At 41.3% G+C, this 25,212-nt stretch overlaps 1 protein-coding gene across 2 annotated transcripts; it reads left to right on the plus strand.

The window, feature by feature from the left end:
- Positions 1–16,362: 16,362 nt before the first annotated feature.
- On the plus strand, positions 16,363–23,908 carry LOC147895722 (dimethylallyl, adenosine tRNA methylthiotransferase). Of its 2 annotated transcripts, XM_087382574.1 has the most exons (7): positions 16,363–16,721; positions 16,879–16,967; positions 17,070–17,214; positions 21,695–21,802; positions 22,015–22,107; positions 22,504–22,766; positions 23,564–23,908. In XM_087382574.1, the coding sequence occupies exons 1-7, from the start codon at positions 16,529–16,531 to the stop codon at positions 23,672–23,674; spliced, it is 1,002 nt and encodes a 333-aa protein (XP_087238700.1). In that variant the 5' UTR covers positions 16,363–16,528; the 3' UTR covers positions 23,675–23,908. The 2 variants fall into 2 exon arrangements, with proteins under 2 accessions (XP_087238700.1, XP_087238702.1); XM_087382576.1 differs by lacking the exon at positions 21,695–21,802.
- The last annotated feature ends 1,304 nt before the right edge of the window (positions 23,909–25,212 follow it).

Below are 25,212 nucleotides of genomic sequence, written 5' to 3' on the forward strand. Positions count from 1 at the left end.
AGGCTGATGTGGCATCAAGCGACTTGATGATGTGTCATTAGTGCCATGTCTATGAGATGGCAATGTGATGTGGTAGGAATTTGGGAGCTGGAATGGGGTGGTGTGGCAAGTCAACGAGGTCAACATGGCTGACATGGCATGCTGAGGTGGTAGTTTTGATGAGGTGTTAAGTGACTCAGCCTTCCACATGGGCAAGATGCTGACTCAGCCTTCCACATGGGCAAGATGCTCCACTCAAAACGTTGCCACTAGGCGAGGATTACCAAAAAGAGAGTGAGGAAAAGTGAGCGAACCAAAACGAGTGAGCCCAAAAAAATAATCAAAACAAAAAAATAATAGGTTGAGAAATCCCCTATTTTACCAGCAAAAATATCTAAGTTCTTCAAAATTCCATGAGAGATTTCGACCTATGTCATTGCTAAGGCATCATTAGTTAAGACACACCCTATCTTCGCTCAGTTTTCCTTGTTCAATTTTTGGTAATACTCCATAATCAAGTTCTCTCTCTCCATCAACATAAGTGAGATCACCAATGAAATCTTCCATACAAGTCAAAAGTTTCCTAGGACTCCTTCAATCTAATAGTCCACATTACATGCATATGCAAATGCTTGGTTTTTGAAACTCTATTCACTCTTGGAACAAAACCCATGTTTCGGTGTTTGCAAGAACATCCCTTCCTAATGGCTCACTTTTAGAATCCACCAATCCAACAAAATATAAAGAGTAAGTACATTCCTTTCTTTAAAATGAATTAAATCCGAAACAAATCAATCTTTTCTTATATAAATGAATAGTAGAAGCCAAAAGAGACAACATATTCACATGGTCCCGATTAGGTAAAAACTTTCCTCTAGATTTGATGCAACAAATTGGCTAAATTTTTATTAAATTCACATTTTTTATGGATGAAATTTTACTAAATGGTGCAAAAGTTCATGATAATCATCGAAATCATGCCTTGCCATTCATTTTGATATGTAACATGACCCCATTTGGATTTGTAAATCAAAAGATACAGGATGTTGAAATTCTCACGTTTTGGGCCAAAAAGAGGAAGTGCATTTAGTAAAATTTCATGCATCAAAATGTGAAGTTAATGGAAATTTTGCCAGTTTCTTGCACCAAATTTAAAGCAAGGCTGCCCATAATAGGAAGCATGTTAGAACTCTATCTATACATTAGGACAAAAACAATCAAATATTTTCTATGCAAGTTCTTCTAATGAAAGCATATAGAACATTTTTACCAAGGTAGACTTTCAATAGCATGTTATCATCATGTTCAATGTTGAATGTTTTATTGAATGATGTACTTCAACTATATACTACTTGTTGGTAGCCAAAGCATTTCTATGCAAGTTCATCTCATGAGAATAAATAACACTATCAATAATGTAGAGTTGCAACCTTATGTTATAATCATCTTCAAAATTGTGGTGATACCATAAAACTTTATTAAGGATGAGTAATATATATAGTGAGGTTATGTTTCTCTCCATTGATGCACTCCAACTATATAGTACCTATTGTTGATAGCCAAACCATTTCTATTTAAGCTCATCTCATGAGAATGTAGAACACACTATTACTAATGTGGACTTGCAATATTATGTTATAATCATATTCAATGTTGAGGAAGCATAATAAATCTTAATTAATGATGAGTACGTACATACAATGAGATTATGTGTTAGTAGCCCAACCATTTATGCTTCACTCGCTTTTTCTCACTCAATTGACATCGCTCACTTGATTGATTACCTCGCTAGGGTGGCCCTTTGTCCCTATATGAAGGAGATTTCAGGTCAAGAGGCCAAAATCAACCCTTCCCTTACTCAAAAATTGCCAAAAAATTTTCCATAGCTTCTCCACATGGACTAACCGCCTTGTGATTTTGGACATACTTGGATGTGTTTAAAAATTACTACTTGGATGTGTTTAGAAATTACTAAAGTAATTTTGAATTTTCTTTATCAATCCTCAAAGAATTTAAAGTAAATATCAAAAGTAAATCCCACAATATCTGACCGTTAGATTTTATATTTAATGCTTATTCCACATACCCTTATGTGTCCTCTAACCTCCTATCAAATCAAATGTCAAAATTAATTTGAGTTAAGCCTCTAAAGGCTTGGTTTCCCATAAAATGTGTATTTTTCGCAATTATTAAATACAGACAATCTCATATTAAACCCCTAATATCTTACTGATTTGAAATCAAATGGTGATAACCGAATGATTTTCATGTTAAAAAAGAGGACACATGCCTATGACCTGTGGAAAACCGCATGAGAGTAGGAGTTATATACCTTTGATTTTTTATCGGAACATATCATTGTGTGCACAAAGATAGGACAAAGATATGTGTGATGTTATGTTAGAAGACTTCAAATAGTAAATTCTTACGGAACTATGTGAGATTACCCATTTTGTGAGCAAAATGGGCTGTTTTTTGCCTCTAGGAAGTTCGGGCAGTGAACAAAAGGTGGACACCCTTAGCTTGCAACCACCCAGACATGTTTGCAAAAAGGAAGAAACAATGCAAAGCAAGAATATCAACAATAGGCAAAATTTTAGAATGCACACATTTGAACATTGTCATCAGAGTGAACAACACGAGCTATGGTCTCGCAATTGGTGGGAGCATTTGAGTCCTCTAACATCAAGCCATTCTGATGACTACCAATATCGAGTCTAAAAAAGATTTATCCTACACCAAAAAAATCATAGAGTGACAACTCTACCCACACCTCTAGAGATGCATGCCCATGAGACTTTACTCTCTAGCTTGAGAGATAGCATATGCAAAGTGAAAGGGGTGCACATCTTAGATCAAATAGCTACAAAGGGGTGACATCAACTCTAATAGTGTCCCCTGAAATAAGGGAGAAATGGCTTGGGCACACAGAAGACCAATGCGGCTCCAATGATTGGCAACAAGGAAGAAACAAAACATCTCAATGATTGGCTCCAATGATTGGCAAAAAAGTGGAAGAAATGCATCTCAATCCCATCTTTGGGCATCAACAAAATGTAAGAATAGGAGAGATAGCCTAAGTGAGGAAGTCATTGCTAGAGTGACATTATTCTGGCACAACAACTAGACAACAACATGAGAATTTCTCCAACTAAGAAGGACATCTATATAAAAATTGACGGGATGCAAACAATTTAACAAGCACATCATATATATGCTTGACACAACTTAGGTTAGTAAATGTCATTAAAATAAGTTATAGGATGTCTTGGAGCTCATGTGATTGTACTAAACTAGCTTGGTGGTCAAATTTATTCTTTTATAATAGTTTAATTGTATAATTTTAACCCTTTTTTTGTAAGAAAATAAATTCATATCAAAAAAAGGAAAAACATAGCTATGCAGGTTCAAACACTTGGCTAGATTGAACTTGACTTGGAGATTGCATGCTCTATTCGAAAATATTATTATTACAAAAAATGGGCTGGCAACCTAGTGGTCTAAATAGCAATATGTAAAACTGACCTGGTTCCCTGCTGGTTCACATCAATCACAATTTAATGTAATCGTCCTAAACCATCCATGTGGTTGGAATAGAAATAAATAGGAGACACAATGAGCCTAGTGTGACTATAGCTAGAAGACTCATGAAACAGGGATGCATAGGTGCTATTGTCCTTTAAGTGTTGGATATGTGTAATAGTCTTTCTTATGAATTGAAAAAAGTAACAGCAAGATCAGCACAACAGCAGTAGGAACACCCTGGGCAGGGTCAATAGACATCTCTTCAATAGCATGAATGTGAGAGGAGAGAGCAGCATCATCAAATCTTTGGGCAATGGCATCTGAGTGGAGGGTCAAGCATTAGTAGGGTTGGGATCACTGTGGTAGGTCTTCTCTATAGAAAGTGAGGGAGCTTGGTGTGTTCACATCAGAAATAAAATAGCAACAGCAATGTTAGCATTCAACCTTGTGTGTTCTTGAGAGTGCTCTCAACGGAAGCAAAAACAGAAGAAGGAGAGAGAGAGAGATAGAGAGCCACACAAGTTTTGGTGGGTGTAGAACCACCCTGATCTTCTTTTTCATTCATTTATATATGTGTTTGAGTATTGTACATAACTGGGGTGAAGGCACAGTGACCTTTAACCCCCACAACCTCCCACTTAAAGGACAATGTGCCTTTAAGGGAGAACAACCAGTGGGCATACTATCCAATGCCCATCAATACACGACAATACTCAAACCGCTGACTAGGTAGACTCTTCGTCAGCATATCTGCAGGGTTATCATCTGTATGAACCTTGACAAGCTCTATGCGCTTGTCCTCAAGTACCTCCCTGATGAAATGGTACTTGACCTCAATGTGTTTGGTCTTTGCATGAAAGACCGGATTCCGTGCTTGCTGAATAGCACTCATGGAATCACTATGCAATGTCGGTACACCTGTATGAATCCCCAAATCTCCCACTAGCCGATCAAGCCATATAGCCTCCTTGCAACCCTCTGTGGCTGCAACATACTCAGCCTCTGTGGTAGACAAAGCAATGCACTTTTGTGTGCGAGACATCCATGACACTGCACCACCTGCAAAGGTGAACACATAACCAGAAGTGGATCTCCTACTATCCACATGCCCTGCATAGTCTGAATCTGTGTACCCAAGTACACGTATGTCTCCTCTACCAAAGCAAATGCACATCTCCTTGGTACCCTTCATGTACCTCATGATGCACTTAACTGCCTCCCAATGCCTCTTTCCTGGATTAGCCATATATCGGCTAACAACTCCCACTGCAAATGCAATGTCTGGTCTAGTAGCTATCATAGCATACATAAGACTCCCAACCGCTGATGCATAAGGAACCTTGGCCATCATGGCCCTCTCCTCATCTGATTTGGGACTATCTGTATGACTCAGTTTCACATATGGAGGCAATGGAGTACTCACTGCCTTCCCCCCCTCCATATTGAAACGCTGTAATACTTTTGTAACATATTCTTTTTGTGAAAGCCAAAGGAGTTTCCTACTCCGATCACGCGTGATGCACATACCAAGAATATGACCTGCAAGTCCCAAATCCTTCATATCAAAGGCCTCATGCAACTTGGCCTTTAATGCATCTAGCTCATAAGTGTTCTTGCTAGCCAATAGCATATCATCCACATATAGTGCCAAGATTATCAGGCTATTATCCTTAGCCCTTTTAGTGTAGACGCAGTGATCAATTTCACTCCTTCTAAAACCTTGGGACCGAATGAAAGCATCAAACTTCTGATACCATTCTCTAGGCGCTTGCTTAAGACCATAGAGACTCTTCTTCAGCTTGCAAACTAAATGCTCTTTGCCCTTTTCTTCAAAGCCTTCCGGCTGCACCATGTAAATTTCCTCATGCAAATCCCCATGCAAGAAAGCTGTCTTGACATCCATTTGCATAAGCTCCATATCCTCTACTGCCACTAGTCTAAGCATGCATCTAAGTGTGGTCATCTTCACAACCGGAGAGAATATCTCATCAAAGTCCACACCCTTCTCTTGCTTGAACCCTTTAGCAACCAATCGGGCCTTGTACCTAGGCACATCATCACCTGTGACCTTCAATTTGTAGACCCATTTACATGGCAATGCTTTCTTTCCATGTGGTAAAGAAACCAAGTCCCAGGTCTTATTCTTCATAAGTGAACTCATCTCTGATTGCATAGCATACTCCCACTTGCGTTGATCCTCACGCATCATAGCCTCTTTGTAGCAAGAAGGCTCCCCGCAATCAGTAAGCATCACATAGTCTACCCCTGGAACAAACCTATCAGGCGGTCTAGACACTCTAGATGATCTTCTCAATGGCATTTCAACTTGCTGTCCCACCTGCATATCAGCCACATTTGGCTCATCATTTCCACCAATAGATGATCCATCATCTACCCTTGATTGTATATTTGTGGGAGTACTTGGTGGTACCATTTCTTGCACATTTGGTGCATGGACAGCTTGCTGTCTATCAACAAATGCAGGTGGATTCACATCTTGGAAAGTGATTCTCCTCATTTCCACATCCCTCATGGGTGACTTATGCATCTTCTTCTCATTGAAGACTACATCATGGCTGCGTATGATCTTCTTTGCTTCTGGATCCCAGAGATGATAGCCCATCTCTCCACTTTCACCATAACCTAGAAAGATGCATTTCCTAGACTTAGGATCTAGCTTCTTTCGAAGCTCTTTTGGCACATGTGCATATGCCTCACACCCAAATATGCACAAATAAGAGTAAGAGGGCTTCTTGCCACTCCATGCCTCTTCAGGAATACCACCATCCAAACTCTTACTAGGTGATCTATTGATCACATGCACTGCAGTCTTCATTGCCTCAGCCCAAAAATCACCAGAAAGACTTGCATTGGAAAGCATGCATTGCAACCTTTCTTGAATGGTACGGTTCATCTTTTCTGCAACTGGATTTTGCTCTGGAGTACGAGGGGATGTAAGCTCCCTCTTAATCCCACGAGTATCACAGAAATGCTGAAAGTCATGAGAGAGATACTCTCCACCATTGTCAGTCCTAAGCGTTCTACCTGACTGATTCTCAACCAAGGCCAGCCATTTCTGAAATACCTGGAACACATCACTCTTCTGAGCTATAGTATAAGCCCACACTTTCCTAGTTGCATCATCAATGAATGTCACATAGTATTCAGCCCCGCCTAATGACCGTGTAGGCATGGGACCACATACGTCTGAATGCACCAAATCAAGCATTTCAAACTCTTTCTTTCCCCTTCTTTTATGGGCTGATTTAGTCTGCTTCCCATAGAGACAGTGCTCACAAAATTCAAAATCAGAGAAACTCAAATGCGGTACATAACCCAAACGGCATAAGAGTTTCATTCCATTTTGGCTCATGTGCCCCAACCTGCAATGCCACAAAGAAGTGCTTGGCTGCTCGGTTATTGCAACAACGTGATCAAATACCCCTGATACATGTAAGGGATACAAAGTCCCACACTTGGCACCCCTGGCCAAAAGCATAGAGCCCTTCTGAATTTTCCAACTCTGAAAGCCAAAAGTGGTGTGAAAGCCAGCATCATCTAGCTGACCCACTGAAATAAGACTCTTGGTCAGCTTAGGCACATGTCTCACATGTTTCAAAACAAATGCAGACCCATTTGCAAAAGAAAACTTTATGTCACCTGCTCCCACTATGTCACATGCATAGTTATTTCCAAGATGCACACAACCTGTCTTTCCACTGTCATAAGTGGAGAACCATTCCCTATGGGGAGTAACATGGAATGAAGCACCAGAATCCAAAATCCAATCTTGGGAATATGCATCATCTGAAGTGGTAAGCAACTCTGCAGATAAACTAGACATGAAGAGAACATCATTGTCACTATCACGTGTGACTGCATTGATCTCCTCGATCTTCACTTTTCCTTTGTCCTCCCTTGGACTCTCTTCCTTTTGATTTGCACCCCAATTTGCATTCTTTTTCTTATCCTTTTGCTCTCTTTTCAGCTTGTAGCAATCCTTTTTTATACGGCCCTTCTTGCCACAGTGGTAACACTCAATGTTTCGTGCCCTGGATTTGCTACGAGACTTCCCTCTTTCTTGGGACTTCCCCCTGAACTGTGATCTACCCCTTTGCACATTTAAGGCTGCATCCTGCTTGTTGCCATCCATAGACTTCCGTCTAATCTCCTCGGCCAACAAGCTACCGACAACATCATCAAATTTCAGTACTCCACCAGGTGCATTGTTACCGACAGCTGTACGGAAGGTATCCCATGAGGATGGCAATGAACATAAGAGAAATATTGCCCTAGTCTCCGCATCAAAATTCATCTTTTGAGCCTGAAGCTGGCTGAAAATAATATTGAATTCATTCAAGTGAGAAGCAATGGAGACCCCTTCCTTCATCTGCAGCTCAAACAACCTCTTCATGAGGTAAACTTTATTAGAGGCAGTTCCTTCTCATAAGTGGCACACAGTTTCTTCCACAAATCTTCCGTAGTCTGCTCATTTACTACTCCATATGAGCAAATCTGGCCCAAAAGAAAATGCCAATAAGTGCCAAATGACTCAAGCATAAACACCGTCCACTGGCATATGCATCAATAATATCTCATCCAAGAGAGCATAACACTATCAGTGCATCACCAGCAATGTGTCAAAGCTGTCCCTCAGCATAAAATAGCATCCATGTGCAAAGCGTCCATCAAAAATAGCATCCCACAAGGCAATTTGGGCCTATCAGCGCATCCAACAAGGATCGCAATGCATCCAAATGGCCTATAAATCATCCACTGCAACCCAATGCATACCACGAATGAGCGCACACTGCTCAAACTGCAACCAGAGTGATCTGCATAAGGTATGCTCAAGAAATCATAGTCCCACGGTAATGAGCGCTACTGAAAATAGAACCTGAGATGCCTCAAAACATGGGCGCCATCGCATAATTGGACTCAGCAAGAGAATCTGCAAATATCTCTCTTCTGCCAAAACTCCAAAATCCCAACCGATGAGTGAGAAATGGGAGTCAACACTTATCCACTGCCATGTGGCATAAATCTAAGGTTTCAAAACCTTAGAATGAAAAATGCATAACAGAGAGACGAAATCGAATACACAGAGATCTATAACTCTGAAAATCCTCCACCGAATCGTGCAAGAACTGATAGGTAGGGGTTTTTGGGCGTCTGGAACGCAATGGAACAGACGGTTTTAGAAACCGTGGTCTCAATCACTGGGTCCAACACACGGACTGAAAAACGTTTTTGGAAACAGAGCTGTTTGTAAACTCCACTGGAGTGCGAATGATGAGCAACATAGAAGTTTTAGGACCTCCTGAGTCCACTGGAACTGACAGATCTGCAAATGGTTGCTCCAAACTTGAGTTCCAACACCCGGGCAAAAAACGCAGGAACTGACACAATGACTCAGAAATCCAATGAAATGATCCCAGATTCAGGAATGAAGGTGTTTCTAGGCTCCTGAAGTAATGTGGACACCAAAAGCAAGCAATAGTTGCCTCTACAAGTCAATACGGAGTCTCTGTCATCGAACGGAACAGGGAAAAGCTCAAAAAACGACTTTTTGTTTCAAACCACTTAATAGGCTCTCAAAACCACTTCGCAAAGCCAAAGTGACTTTTCCAAAGGTTCCTCCAAGGTCTCTGCACACTCGAATGCAAGTAAAGTCACCCACAAAGCTTCCCACAAAGCTTCTCCTTCCTCCCACAGAGCTACTGAGCTTCAAAGCATTCACGCACGCTCAGCTAGATCAACCTGGCTCTGATACCAGTTGAGAGTGCTCTCAACGGAAGCAAGAACAGAAGAAGGAGAGAGAGAGAGAGAGAGAGCCACACAAGTTTTGGTGGGTGCAGAACCACCCTAATCTTCTTTTTTATTCATTTATATATGTGTTTGAGTATTGTACATAATTGGGGTGAAGGCACAGGGACCTTTAACCCCCACAGTTCCAAGTTGTAGGCACTTATGTGAAAGTCAAGTCTCCTTTTTTCTTGTTCCACCATGAGGCAAACAAGGCATCAGTACGTAAATCTTTATGATTGAATTGAAAATTATTTCTAGAGATCCATATGAACTATAGAGCATGTGCACTTATTTGGAACTAAGGCTCATGCCTGGTTTTGCATGTATCTCCTAGCAAAATAGCTTTCCAATTAATTTGTTCTCCACACTCTATCTGTATGAATTTCCAAACTCTTCTGTCATGAGGACAAGCTACAAAGAGATGAAAGATATCCTCCATAGGGCCAAGGCATCTTTTACACTTCTCATCTCCCTTCCCTATTCTAAGTCCTCTAGTATTGTCCATACTGCTTTGTGAAGGATAAGCCAAGCAAGGCAAGACATCTTCTTTAGAACCTGTTTAACCCATAATTTGTCATACTTGGCATACCAAGCATCTATACTATCCTTCAGATTCCATCTAGCATTAAGGGTTTTGAAAAGGTCATCCATATCAACAATTGGAGTTGGTATGGCAAGGATAGAAGAGCAACCTACATAACTAAACTCTTTATGTATATTTAGGATAGAGCCACCCTTCTAGCTAACATCTCCCTTCCATAGCTCCAATCTACTCATGATAAGGCCCTAGTTTTTATTGGAGAGAGAAAATTCCCTTCTAATTTCTTGCCATGTCTTCCATCTAACAAGGTCTATGTTCCATAGCTAACCCCAAGATTGCAATCCCTTCCTAAACAAAGAAGATGCCATATTAAATTTCTCATCAGTCAATAGAGAGTTCCTAAAATTTGTTGAAGCTCAAACTGAATCAATGACCATGAAGGTACCTTTTCCAGAAAACTATAGAAAAGCTTTTGTATCCTCAAAAGCACCCCAAATGGATTTCCACAGTGAGCTCCCTTTGATTTTGCAAGGTCTAGGATTAAAGATGGCTAAGCTTAGATGGTAATTCTTCCACTTTGGAGCCCTACAAGGTCTGATGTGTTTCATATTTCTTAGCAAAATCTGAGCCCAATCACATCCTAAGTTTCTAAGGGCTTTGATTACCCATGTAGCAGAGAGCTATTTGGCTATAGCTGAAATATCTGTAACTCCTAATTCCCCTTCTTCCCTAGGTTTAATACAGAAGTTCCATCTTACCTTTGATATTTTGTTGCTACCACCGCACAAAAAGGATCTACACATTCTGATAAATCTATCTACTCCAGCTTTAAATGGAGACTTGCAAGAAAGATAAAAAATAGAAATAGGGTAAATGTAGTGGTTTAGCACTAATCTCCTCCCTACCAAATTTGTCTGAAAACTCCTCCACTTGTCTAATTTTTTTTGAAATCTATCTAAAAACCACTCCCACCTTTGTTTCATTGTTATCTCAAAGCCCATGGGGATCCCCAACAATCTGAAAACTGTGCCCTTTTTGATTTTGAGACATCCCAAATCATGCAGCATCAATTGGTCCTTGCCACTTAAAGTGTCATAGCCTATTTTTGAGTGATTAATCATGGATCTTGAAGCTTTACAAAAAACATCAAGGCAATCCATAACACATCTGACAAGCTGCTCATTATTCCTTGGGGTAATCGTTGTGCATTCTGCAAATTGCTGACAAGCTAACTATTTACCATTCATGAGCTCAAATCCCCTAGAGATTACCTTCCTGAATTCGATTTCTGAGGAACCAACCAAGAGCGTCTACTGCTGCTATAGCAAATAGTAGAGGGGCTATAGGACATCCTTGTCTGATTGATCTTTTCAAGAAGAAAGGTTCACTCATCTCCCCATTGACATTTACTTTAGCTGAAGCATTGGTGAGAAGGAGTTTTACACTTGAAACAAAAGATGGACCAATCCCCTCGTCTTGCAAGGATTGAATTTAAAAATCCCATTCCAGCCTATCATATGCCTTATCAAAATCAACTTTAAGAAAGCATATATCTTGTCTGGTTTCCTTGGCATACTCACATCCTTCCCAAATGTATATAATGGCTTCAAGGAGATGTTTATAATAACTTCAAGGATGTTTATAATGGCTTCAAGGAGATGGTGCTCTTTTATGAAACCCTTTTGTTCAGGAAGTATCCACTCTTTTGTCTTACTTTGTATTCTAAGGGCTAAAGCGTTTGCAAAGATCTTGTAACTACAGTTTAGCGTTGTTAACACTTTGTCATGTCTTGACAATTGCAATGAAAAGAACATGTATATACAAAAAGAGCATGTAGAACTTAACATTTGCAAAATTGTGGAGTTACATTGCGAAAGTATATTGAAGTAAAATTGTGTGAAAGCCAAAGGGTTTGACTTCTAAATCCTGAGCATATTAAAAATTTCATCTCTTCTATGGGTTGTAAAGCCTCTTCTTCATTGACCTTGTGTGCATGGAGTTATTCAAAATTTTGTCCATGGAGGCACGTGCCTTGGGGTCATCATGCATAAGGTTATTTTTACAATCAAGCAAGAGTCTCATTGCAATGTCATTCTTGGCAGTATTTTGACCATACTGATCAACATCATAAATTCGGCCAGTTCTCCAAATAACTAACCCACAACATAATAGTGAGGTGACCACCCACCCTTTGTTCTTAGGGCTGTGTCTTCCTTGTGATAAAGTTCAGGAGCAAACCAAGGAAATCTTGCACATGGAGCACAAATGGGATCTTGTGCTTCATGACTCTCTACCCAATGCAATGACCTTCCCCAATCAATTATTCTCACATGCACTCATTTCTTGTTGCGTATTTTTTTGTACTCAAATAGGAGATGCAAAAAAAATCACAACCCAGAGAATGGAGGACGATGATGGAGACGATGATGGTGACCTGCATCCTTTGCAATGTAGGCTCCCTCTCCTTGCTCTCAGACCCGAGTATGGCTCCCTTCCTCCCACTTTTTTGTCTCACTCAACTCTCACTTTGCCACATACGACACTCATAGAGAATCCCTCATTTTGCATGCACAATGTGACAGTGGTTGCGCCTCTTCAACCTTCTTTCAACAGCGAATACTTCAGTCTTGACTTCACTAATCTCACATCCTTCCCTCCACTAGTCGACAACAAAATGCGGAGATGGAAGCTCTGGGTTTCTTCCCAATGAAGTCGAGCATATAGTTACATGCATTCAAATCTATATGTATATACCTTCTAGCATTCACTGCCTTCAATGCACTAGTGATCACAACAACGATAGGCAAGGAATGATCTACAAACAAGTACATCCACTTTTTTGTCATCACTGGGTGTTCCCAATCATGAAGAGACTCCTCTCTTGGGTACCAATTTTTGATTTGCCATCTATAGCTTCCATTGTTGCAAGCAAACACATAAACATGTCATGGATCAAGCCACCATTAAAGAATGGAGTAATAATCCATAGAAATCCTTGTATCCATAAATACCTTTTTATGTCTTTGATTTGAGCACAGGCAAGAAATCATGAAAATATGAATAAGGGTTGGACCCCCTTCTAGATCCCTTAGAGGAGACTATGTAATGTCCTTGCTAGGTCACATATGTCATATATCATTGTCCTCTTAATATGTTATCATCATCATCATCTCTCTCTGGGTTTTGCAGTCCCATAGACTGAAGACTTCTCTAGATACTCCAATTGGAAGAATAAGGACTACATAGAAGGAAGAGAATTTGGAGATAAGGGCAAAGATAAATTAGTCTATTATTGCTTTGTGGGTACCTAAACCAAAAATGTAGGAAAGGATGGACAAGGTAAAGGTCCTCTTATAAGAATTAAGGAATGCTATATATAGCCAGGTTATATGAAAAAGTTTTGGCAAAGCTAGTCCACCCCATCAACAATTCTCGTGGGAATCCTAAAGCATCTTTTGTCACTGACATAGGAGTGAAACAAGGCTTCCCTTCATCCCCAAACATTATTTGGGCTCTTCATTGATGAATTCAAATAACGAATAATGCAAAAGGGAGGAGGTGGCATTAGATTGTTAGGTATGTGTTCCTTTTGTTGATTTTTGCAAATGGTGTTGTTCTTTTTGCTAAAAATGTAGCTCCACTCCAAAAGCACCTAAATGTGCTTTCAACTTTTAGCAAATATATAGGTATAAATTTCAACATTGATGAAACCAAGGTTATGCTCATTGGAAATAATGACGTATTTGCTTCTCTTTTTTATGATGGAAACAAACTAGAGGTGGTGAAATCCTACAAGTATTGAGTCTTGACTTTTAATATAATTATAAATGGAATCTTTCTATAGAAAAAAGATACTTGAAGGTCTATTCTTATTTGGTCTACAAAATGAATGCAAAATGTCAAACTTATGGAATTGGAGTATGAAACAAAATTAATTCTTATACCTTAGTCCAATCAACGGTCTTATATAGATGTTTAGTGTGAGGCACTAATTTGGCAAAGGAGATGTCAAAAGAATTGGAAGGATACCAAAAATATTTTTGGTGGAAGAGCTAGGGGTAAAATTTCCAAACTCATCCTACACCTTTGGCAAAAATAGGATGCTACCTCTTGAAGGGGAAGTGCTTTATCTCTTGATCTCATATACAATTAAAGTAAAAAAAAAGAGGACCTTACGTGGAAGTTCTGGCTTCAAATCATGAGGGAGTTTCGACTCATTAACTAGGACTAGCCACTAGTGATGAGAAAATTAGTCTTTGAGCTCGTAGCACACAATGGGAAGGGGTACTTTCGTTTTCTTCAAAAAAGAATTCAACTAGCTAAGTTCTTCTCATTTCTTCCCTATCCCTACTTCCAAGTTTGACATTGAGGATGTGTCTTCTCATTTCTTCCCTATTCCTACTTCTAAGTTTGACATTGAGGATGTGTCTAGGGTCTTGAATGGTAGATGGAAATTGCACGTAGTTAACAATGCTAGAAATTGAGGATGTGCCTAAGGTCTTGAATGGTAAACATAGAGGATGTGTCTAGGGTCTTGAATGGTAGATGGAAAATTGCAAGCGGTAAACAATGCTAGAAACTCACTAGAAAATTAGATTTTCAAAGGTGTGGCTTAAACTATACCAGAGAAAGTGTCTACTTTATTGTGGCTGATCCTACATAAAGACATTTAGACAAACTGCAAGGTAGAGAGAATAGGCAAAGGGGATGGAATGTGTAAAAGATGCCCAGGGCACAAAGAGGATTTCTTTCACTTGCTTGTTGCCTATCCACATGCCCTCCGCATGCTAGGAGAATATATTAAATTATACAAATTCAGTTAGGGAAGCCTATAAACTAGAAGGCTATTCTTTTGGGGGATGTGGCAAAGATAAAATAGGAGCACTAGAGTCAAAGTCAAAGAGCAGTAGAATCCCACTCAAAGTAATGAAAGCCACAAAGCAATTCAAACAAGATTTTAAAAATGTCTGTTTCCCTCGTGAGAGTTTGAGGCTACTATGAGCTTCATTGTAAAATATTTTATTCTCAATATTTATAAAATGTATTTTCTACCCCAAAAAAAATTGAGAGCAGTAGAATCCCACTCAAAGCAATGAAAGCCACAAAACAAGATTTTAAAAATGTCACTTTCCTCATTTGTTATAGTAGTGTTCTCTAGTTGTTTGGTTTCTCATTTTAGCATTATAGGTTTGTAACATTTTCTATTATCTCAATAGCTTTAGATTGACTCTGTGTAAGTTTATTTAATCAGTTTGCTTTGTTTTTTGTCTTCTCTGTCCCCAGTTGAGTTGTGTAAAGAACTCTTTGGGCTTTGTTATGTATACTTGAATAATTCTTGAATCCCACCACTCTTGGGCTTAGTATTTCCTCTTTTGTTTACGTTAACTCATCAAGGCAAGCCTCTTTTGACATATGAAGCAAAGTCTTACCTTATGATACTCAATTTAACCAAGAAATGTTTCGTGTGAATATATTAGCTAGACAACACTACTTTGTGTCAACTTTCAAAAAGGGAGGACCAAGAAGGAAGAGCAAAGAAAATAAAGGTCTACTTAAAACAATGTTTACTAGCGTTGAGTATGTAAAAGAAGGCAGGGTGGGTGGTGGTGGGCCAAAGGACTTTGATGAGGCAACCTCTGAGAAGAAGTTGAATAAGTAGTTGAGTAATTCCTAGGAAAAAGAAGGTGGTTGGAGATTTATTCTGTTATGAAAACTGGTAGCTAAGCAGTGATATTTGTAAAACCAAGATTGGGCTTAGCCCTTTTAAGTGCCAAAGGGCTAGTTAAGAGTGGAAAAGTGGATACTTGTCGCTTGACAAACATTTTTATTGTGGGAGGGAGACATGTCACTATTGGGTCACACGAGGGGGGAAATTGGAGACATGGATGTGACATGGAGATCATGATTGGATCTTTGCTTCAGTAAACGATGTCATTTGCTAGTGCATTGTGGCAGGAACAATTGTGAAGGGGAAGCTTCACCACAGCATGTGTAGAGGGTACCCATTGGAGTAAGTTAGCCTAGAGGGTTCAAGGTTATGGGTTTTTACCAAAACTAGACTATACCACTTGAGACCACACTATACCATACCATACTAGAACTAGTCCTCAAGTGATCAGAGCTTCTGGAGTAGGCATCACATTGCCACAAAACCCACACATATGTTGGTAGAGATATAGGTGTAAGAAAAGTACGGTGTACCTTGGATCGATCACAAGGCGCCAGTAAGGTGGACCTCTCTTTGAGAGCATGAATAAACGAGCTTGTAGATGGTGCTTTGCAAGTTTTTTTCTTTTTTTCCACACCCCCACCCCCCACTCACTCACTAGTGGTCTTATTGAGGGGCACCCACCGTGGATCGGTGGGCACAGGGTCCACAGCTATGCTCAACTCACACACACCACACACACACACACAACCACATGCCAAGACAGGAGGCCCCAATCTCCAGAGGGGATCGGGAGCGCAATGCCCAAACCACTCTTGGAGGACGCCTACCAAGCGGGATAAGAAGACAAAAGAGTGATTAGCTAACTAGTCCACTGATGCTTCCTCAAAGAATTTGAGCTTGCGACCTTCCAATCGCCATAGCCATTGCTGCATTTTTCTCCTCACGATCATCTCGCAGCTTTCGTTGCTGTTTTCCCTCCTCCATGGCCTCCCTTTAGCTTCCCCATGGCGCAGACCATCTCCGACTCGTCTTCTCGTGCTCGCTGCTCCTACAAGGCTGCCACGGCCCTTGTCTGCACTTGCAACATCCTGGCCGCTCTCTATGTGCTGCAACTGCTCCTCAGCCCGCTCTACTTCTTCTCTCCTGCAACCCCTGCACTTGGGATGGTTCGGCAAAACCTGCACTTTCCTCTAAAAGGTTTGCGTTGCTCTCCTTATGCGCATGGAAAGCAAATACTGATGTCCGAAACCTCAGTGAAGCCCAGATCTAATAGCTCACGCAAGTGAGAGGGCTGCATGGTTTGCAAACCTATTTTTTTGACCTTCAAGATAACGATGTACATTTTACTTTACAGCTGTGAGATACACGGAAGCGCAACTGCGCCGCATAAGCGAAGCCGTCGAAGTGTGGAAAGCTGCTGAACCTGTGGATCTCATCAAGAGAGTAAGTTCTTTGAGGAGCTTTCTTTGTCGTTTCTCAACCGCTGTCGGGTTCCGTTCTAAGGACGAGAGTATATACATTGTCTCGTCGGCTTGCAATTGGCAGGTGAAAGAAATTCAACGGGAATCAGTAGCAGGAGCTCTTAAGTACAACCGAATTGAAGCGATGAAGGAGAAAATGGCTTCTGATCTTTCAGAGAGATTGAAGGAATTGAGAGCAGCAGGCAATGAAAGCCAACAGCAACAGCAAGGTGCCTTCCTTCGCTTCAGCAGTTGCACTATATAGGATGCTCGCATGTTTTGTCAAGTTAGCATGTGTTCTTTAGCAGATGGGATGTTGCCCCGCCAAGGATGTTCGCATGTTTTGTCAAGTTACCATGTGTTCTTCAAGCGTACGATGTAAGGTTTGGTTTTCCGTCGAGAGCTTCATTTGTGGAATCAGCGTCAAAGTAGGGAAAGTTTAATTCTTAGTTGCTTGCGGGTAATCCTTAGCTTCCCGCTGGACTTTCGAGCGGATTCATTTAAAATTCTGCAAGAGAAGTAGTATTTCTTGGTGCAAGTTGCGATAAATCTGCTATCCGCAGGTTTGGGACCGGACCTCATAATACATGTTTGCCCGGAAATGATATAAACACCACGTTGTTCGAATCAATGATTCGGTCAGGTGTTCGGATGGAACAGGCTCACTACTAGGAAGAATTTCATTGCGAGCATTAGAGGAAGTCACTTCAATGTCGGATCTCTGAAGTTCATTCATGTGGCCCTAATTGAAGGCTCAATTAAAAGAAATCCCACATCAGTGGGAAAATTTGCAATATTTTAATAACCCTGTTCAAGCTGGCTACATCCAAATCAGTTGGAACTAAGCTAGAATAAATATCCTACATTAGAGACCCCAAAAAGATTTGCTATCAAAACTTGCAAAGATAGATGCGTTTGAGTAGAAAGCAGTGTTGTTCGGGCCTGTGGGAGTCTGGTTATTCCGCTGAGCTGCCAAGGTGGCCTATCCTTCAAGGTACGGGAACCTATTGCTGTCCTATCATCCATAAAAGGAGCCCAGGATGCGCCTCTAGAGTCCTTGAACCCACGTTCACATTGAAGAATTAGGGGTTTACTTAGTGATGGTATTTCCTAATGGTGCATGCATATTGTAGACCCTAGTCTGTACATTTAGAAGATCCAGCCTCCCCATCAGATGCCCTCTCCATCAAGAGAAGGCTTAAGGTGTATTCAGTGTCTCATTTGTGATTACGAAGGCCAACCAGAGTAAAGATAGTTGTTAGAATACTCTCAGCCTTCCGTGGTGTTCCAGTTATGTGTTCCATGCTGTGTCTTATGCATGGTAACAGAGTCTCTCTCTCTCTCTCTCTCTCTCTCTCTCTATCTCCAATTAGCAGTCATTATTCTGCACCTGGAGATAGGGCGTACACCATTAGTGAAAAAGTGATGTAAGCTTCATGACCTGGTCTAGTATCGGCCATCCAATCTAGACTGACCTATGAGGAGGTGTCCTCTCAAATTAGGGCCGATCATAGACGGTCGGCTAACCCACCCCTTCAGCTGACCTATCCAGGCCATAAGGGCTGACCCTAGGTTCCCAACCCAGTCCTTAATACTCTCAACCTCAGGCTTCTGTAGTGGCCCTTGGTTGGGTCCATCCCAAGACTCATGGACCGTCATGGTGCCCTATAGAGGCCTCTCTAGGCCAGCCATTTCAGCTGCTTTTCTAGGGCTGCCCAGCCTGTGTGCCTGGGTCATGGCTGCTGATCATGTGGCAGCCCTGGCACAAAACCTCCATATGGTTCGAACCACTATGGAATACAAGGTCCTTAGAAAACCACTTCATCTTTTCCATGAACCATCTGAGCCAATGTACGACATCACTTTATAACCTTTTGAAGAAGCAGCGACCTTGCAAAGCGTCTTGCTGAGCCATCTAGATCCCCCTTGACTTAGGAAGAAACCGCATTCTCAAACAACTGACAAGCTGGCATCCCAATCTCCAACTCAACCAGATTCGTAGTACCCACCAATTGTGTCAATACCAACTTCAGTCACGAACCTGCAAAAATCTTTGAGATGCCTAGGCTCTGCAGTGAGGCCATCCAGTGTCCTCCACCGGTGATCAAGTTGTCCTTGAGTAGATTGACGACCATCTAGTTGTTGTCCTCATAAACTAGGAATAGTCTGGATCTTGCCAAATACGATGCAGCGAGGGCATGTTTCAATCCACGTGTCATTCACCCACACCCCTTTGTAGTGGGATCTTTGTGGCTGCTCCACATAGCCCCCTCTAGAAACCCTGAACTAGATCGATTCTGCTTCTAATGAGCCTCTCTCAGCATTAAACCCTTGGAGTCTTCCAAGGGACCACATACTCTCCGCTACATGTGGCTCAGTCTCTGACACTAAGTCCTTGACTCGGTCTACAACAACTCTCCAATGTATTGCAATTGTTCCTCCATGAAATGGCCCGATTGCCTCTGCTAGCGCCATAGTCTCCTCTTGAAGCCCATGACTCTAACCGCACAACTATGAAGTAGCAGGTGTTTAAATCTCTTCATTGAAGGCTCCCCCTTCAATTGCCCAAAAAGTCTTCATCCTCCATTCTCCTAGCTGAGAACACCAGGACAAATATCATGCTCAAGGAAATTTGCTGGATTTATCAGACAGTGTAGAGGGGATACATACCTTGGAATCACCGTCCTGCCCCTGTTAGAGTTTACTAACTACTATGAGGTCATGCCTAGCCATGTATTGTCTGTTGGGCCTTGGTCTTGATGTTGCTTTCCATCACAGAAAGCCAAGCATCTATTTGCCCACGATTGGTGAAAGTCCATCCACCTTAACATTATATGCGTTTAACTTTGATCTCTCTTAACAATGTGTGTTTTCATGCTTCACATAGGAAGCTGAACATCTTCACAGGCCGACTTGGTCTACTATCTGGCAGACCAGGCACTGTAGATTAGCCCCACATGGAGGAGTCCCTTCTTATCTGGGCTGACACCAGAGGGTGGGCTAATCCACCCCTTCAGCTGACCTGTCCAGGCTTTTTATGGTCAATCCTAGGTGCTGACCTGGGCCCCAGGTCGCTCTGCTTGTAACATGCAACGGTAATTTAATCATGTAATTCACAGCAAGACCTTCTTTAAACCTTTAGCGAGGAATTAGCGTTGTTTACCATAGAGAGAGAAAGGGGATGAGGGTAGAGAAAGAGTAGAGTCAACAACCAATTGGGGCCCTGTACCCACGGAGGGCCCCCTCCCCCAACTAGGGGAGAATTTTCTTTATACTTGGAGAATTGAGAAATACAAAGAACACTCTTCGAGAGAGCACGGACACACCCTTCTGAAGAGCTCACTGTGCACACGTATAGCAGACATGCAAATAGAGAACTCAAGCACCAAGGATACACAAGATCTTTATTGTACACATGCTTAGTTATAATTTACAAATGCTGGCAAAATGCCTAACTGACTGACTGCAACAAGATACAAAATGGATACGAATCCTTATCATGTGCGCTGTAGCTGATGCTAGATGACTACTGAGGAGGAGACACCCTGATCTCCATGCTGATGCTGAGATATACTGGATGGCTGAATAGAGCAGCAAACTGTAAGTGATGGGTTCCGAAGTGGATGGCTGAATGCCCAAAATGGGGGCCTGAGGCCCTTTCTATAGGGCCTAGACCAGCCGACGGGATCAGCTGGTTGACAGACTAACCAACCAGCCAACCTGGTCAGCCCAACGGGTCCGGCCTTGTTTGGTCAGCACAGGCTGGCCATTTGGCCTGCCTACCAACCTTGGGAACAGACCTACGTAGCTCATGCCTGACTTCCTTGGACTAGGGCTCACAACAGGGCAACGGCATATGATAAAATATCCTGATTTTGGAACTAATGCTGAACATTGTGCACTTGATGATGAGCTTAGTGTGTTGCATTGCACCTTGCAGGGGTGCATGAGACACCTATCATATTCCACGATCTGTTCTTAGCTATTGCAAAGGATACAAGTAGCTTGGATGGTTGGGATCATGGATTTTTGGGCCCTGCAAGGGTCCTAATGGATGTTTTGGTTTTTAGGTCCATAGTTTTGAAGTTAGTTCATTTGGTCAATTTGACCATGCAAATTGTGGTTAGTATGAGCTTTAAAGTGTGTGTTAGTAGTAGTTTAAGAGTTTCAAATGTGTTTAGGGTTAAAGGTTTTTGTTTGCTTGTGGAGGTCCTAAACGTTCTTGTCTTTTGATCCTAAATGGTTTTGTCTTTTATTAGGTATTTCTCTCCAAAGAAAGAAGCTCTCTTTGTCTCTTGTATGACACCACCTTTATATGACTCTTGCCAAAATAGGCACGTCCCCACTTTTATTTAATGGTCCATCCACCACACACCTCTTTCACCTCTTTTCTCTCCTCTCTTTCACTCATCAACCATTCCCCATATTCCTTCACCTTCACTTGCTTTTTCTCTTTTCCTTTCTTTCCAATTTACACCCATCGTTTCCCTTTTACAAGTTATTGGAAATATTTATGGAGCTTCTTTACACTTAGACTTCTAATGGTCACTCCAAAAGGCAGGGCCTTAGCGGGCCTTGTTTTGTTTAGCTGCAGCACACCAAAAACTAACCTGGTGGTGTTGGAATCATGGTTTCTAGACAACAGTAGGTCAAGATTCTTCAATGAGGTTGCACTCTTGATTGAAATTCAATTGCTTATAATTCTAACAGCTCTTGAAGAATGGCGGAAAAAGAAGCTTGAAGAAATCAAGGTGCGAGAAGAAAGGAAAAAGGATGATGGAGATACCTCTAAAGAAAAACGAGAAGCTCAAGCTGCGGGTATGGCTATCAACTTGCCACGACACATGATGATTGCGAACACGGCTAAAGATGAGTAGGTTTTATTTTGCTTGCAACCTATAACAATAGCTTGCATTACGGGCAGTTAGGGCATACCTCGTTCTTGCTAAATGCTTGTGATATATCCATGATGGAAAGGTAATTCCAGCTGATATGTCGTCATCTCGGGGATGTTGGATCTGTTTCTGCAGTTTTGGAAGAGGGTTGGAGCTCCTTGCTGGAAGAAATAGGAGCTGATCCTCCAACTGAGCAGGCACAGGAAATTCCATCTGATTTTGAGAGTGGTAGGGGTGCATAATATTTACTGTGTCAATGTGAAATGTCTCGATCCTTACTCCCTGTTTAACTGTTGATGTTTTCTCTCACGTTGCAGCGGTGAATGTATTTTTGTCGAAGGATTGAGATTGAATTTGGAAGTAGATGCATTTGTAGGGTTTTTTTGCATACAAGTCTAGACTCTAGAGACCTTGTGTTGGAATGAGGCTGCTAATTATTGCATGAAAGAATTGGCTTCTGGTGATTGTGAATTTGCTTGCATGTTGGACATCTTACACTGTCGTTACATTGATGTTGTACTGTGCAATTTTAAGAACCAAAGGTTCCGAGCATAGATTTTAGTCAATTTGAGAATGATAGTCAAATCACTCCCTGTTTTCTTTTTGATGCTATGTCTTTTGTAGAGGATGGGATTATTCCTGGCAGGGCATTGCCTCCCGAGTGCCGTGGTGAACCACACACAGATTATACTGGGTTGGCTGTACGATGGGGTCTCACCTTCCATGTGGAAAGTGCAGCAGATTGCTGCCAGGCATGTCTTGACCAGGCACGAGCTGCCAAACCAGATCAATCGAAATGCAATATTTGGGTTTACTGTCCACAGGAAGGGGGTTGTTACTCTCCTGACATATATGAGCATAAGCATCAAGAATGCTGGCTGAAGCAGGTATAACTTGCACTTCTCATACTTTTACTGATCTTTAATCTTGAATTCCAACTGTCCATGTCTTTTAAACTGAATCGATCAGAATTCATGCCAGCAGAGCGTAGATCAATGTTGCATATGAGACTTGGAGGGTGGTTTTACTGTTTCCTCTGACCATCTTGAAGGAATATTCTCTTTGTTGGACATTATTGTTTTTTGGCCTACAGCGGCAATTTCACAGTGCATTGGGAATTATCACAATTCGATTTGCTCCTCTTTGTGACAGTAGTAGTTCTGAGGTAGGTTACAGAGATATTTGTAGATAAATGCAGCTCATGGGCCTATGTAAGCTGTTAAAGCGAGAATAATCACTCAAAAGACTGAACTGTGAAAATATGCCGAGGTGCAACATCACATTGAAGCCATATTCCCCTTCCAATCAAAGTGCATTAAAGGAAAAGCTCAGACCTAAAGCATAGCCTGAAGTTGATGGACTTTGGCATCGGTGAGAGGAGAGCAGATTATGCAATATAAAGTGCTAATACAATTATGCAAGGTGAAGTGCTACTACAACACGCACCATACGGGGGTTCACTCTAGGCTAACTCAAAAAATGGACAAAAGGGTTGTATAAAAGGTTTACAGCTGTATACAAAGCACATACTCTCACAATACATAAGCTGACTGTTGCCATTTTCGTTGTCAAGGTGAATCAATGCTCGAATGGGCATGCTCATGTCCTTGTCTCCTTGTTTTGGTAGTGTCTTCTCTTTAATTTGTTAGAGGTTTGCATAACTTGATTCTCTTTTATGTGGCAGGATACTCAGCCTAAGTTGAATTTCAAGGGAAAGTATGACCCTGAGTACAGAAAGAGTCATCCCACAGCACCTGTTGTAGTTCCATGGGTATCTGGAGTAATCAGCTCTTGAGTGACAACTTGGAAAGTATTTGCAGTAACCGTGCTTGTGTGCATATACATTAGGCTCAAAAGATTTGGCCACCACTGATGATATCTTCAGGGTTCATATGCATGCTGCATTGGTGTTATAAAAATGCCAACGCAAGTCTCCAATGTATTTTGTGACAAGGTTGGCAAAATGCCTACCTTTCCACCTCTAATTCAGTAAAGAGCCATAAGATGGATGTAACTGTGGCTTACATCATATGTTCTTCAATGCCTCTTTGGAGTTAGGGTTATAGGTGCATCTATATATCGAAAGTTTCTGGTAAGTTCATAGGGCATTGCCATTTTTCTTGACAATTTTAGGATGCTTTGGTATGGCAAAGTGCTAGATGATTTAACCATAGATTTTGGGTTTAAAAGGTTAGGTTGCCAAGTGTTGAGGGATGCTTTTCTTACTTTCAGTCCTTTTAGACTTCTTTTTTGTCTTCTATGATTGAACATAACTATCTCTAGTCAAGACTTTTCTTAGAGGAGCTTGGGTTGGTGGTCTTCTCCAAGCTAGTACTACTCTATAAACCTTTCTAAAAATTGTCACCCTTCAAATTCATTTAATCTAAATAACCTCTTTATGAAATTTGCGCCCCCCTTCCCCAACAAACAGCTTCAAGAACTTAAAAGCACCTTGCAGTGCTACTACTGTGTACTGGATACATACTGATCAACTAACTTAAGTATCAAGAATGTCAAGTTGAATCTTAAGAGTTAGATTCGAAGGTAGCTGGCCCTTATTTGGTTCCTGGCCTTCCAAATGTGTTGGAGAGACATTGCTCTTATCAAGTGGCAACTTGGAGCTTTGGCATCATTCAAATGACTTCAATCACCCAGAATAATATCCTTCCTCTGAAGTGGGACGAGAATATGTATACCTGCTATCCATCTTTTTAATGTTTGCCAGACAGAGCGAACAACAATACACACCCACATTAGATGGAAATGGCTTTTAAGCTTGGTTTTGCCGATTGCGCAGAAAGGGCAAATATTTTTCCACTTTATGATCCTATCTTTTGTTGGTGGCTTGCATGTGACAAGTAGCCATAACAACATATTAAGCCTGTGAGGGACCATACCCTTTTGATGCAAGAGCTCCATAATTGACCAGAGTTGAATTGAGCATGATCTCTTCAAGCGATTTGAACAAGTTGCGGGATATTTACCCTCTTCCATGTATAAACCCATCGGACTCATTCACGTGAGATCTTTATCCTCAAGTGTGACCCATCCGCGCAAGTGCATTGCCCATTGCTTAATTTAACTAGATGGCCACTTGAGTCGCGTCTAGAAAAGCTAATTCCCTCACTGTCAGATCGAACAGTGTCGCCAACTTCATGACTGAGAAAAATTGGTGAGCTCACAGCTTCCATATGGAAGCCCAAGTAGTCAAACCTTATGCATGTAGCTACTTGGATAGTCTCATGCTAATATGAACCGGGCGCATTATTCACAAATGCCCACGTATTAATCCAAATATTCATGCCAAGAGATTGGTCTCCTATCAATCTGGTT

This window comes from Dipteris shenzhenensis, chromosome 12 (genome assembly GCF_047967505.1).
Source record: "Dipteris shenzhenensis isolate YYH24624 ecotype China chromosome 12, Dip_SZ_1.0, whole genome shotgun sequence".
In the NCBI taxonomy this organism is placed as follows: domain Eukaryota; kingdom Viridiplantae; phylum Streptophyta; class Polypodiopsida; order Gleicheniales; family Dipteridaceae; genus Dipteris; species Dipteris shenzhenensis.

Bases quoted from the DNA above. Each gene is read 5' to 3' on its own strand.
- LOC147895722 (XM_087382574.1), top strand. From the start codon at position 16,529: ATGGCGCAGACCATCTCCGACTCGTCTTCTCGTGCTCGCTGCTCCTAC. The intron at 21,803-22,014 runs GTATGGCTATCA...CTGTTTCTGCAG, and splicing joins ACGAGAAGCTCAAGCTGCGG to TTTTGGAAGAGGGTTGGAGC. The intron at 22,108-22,503 runs GTAGGGGTGCAT...TGTCTTTTGTAG, and splicing joins TCCATCTGATTTTGAGAGTG to AGGATGGGATTATTCCTGGC.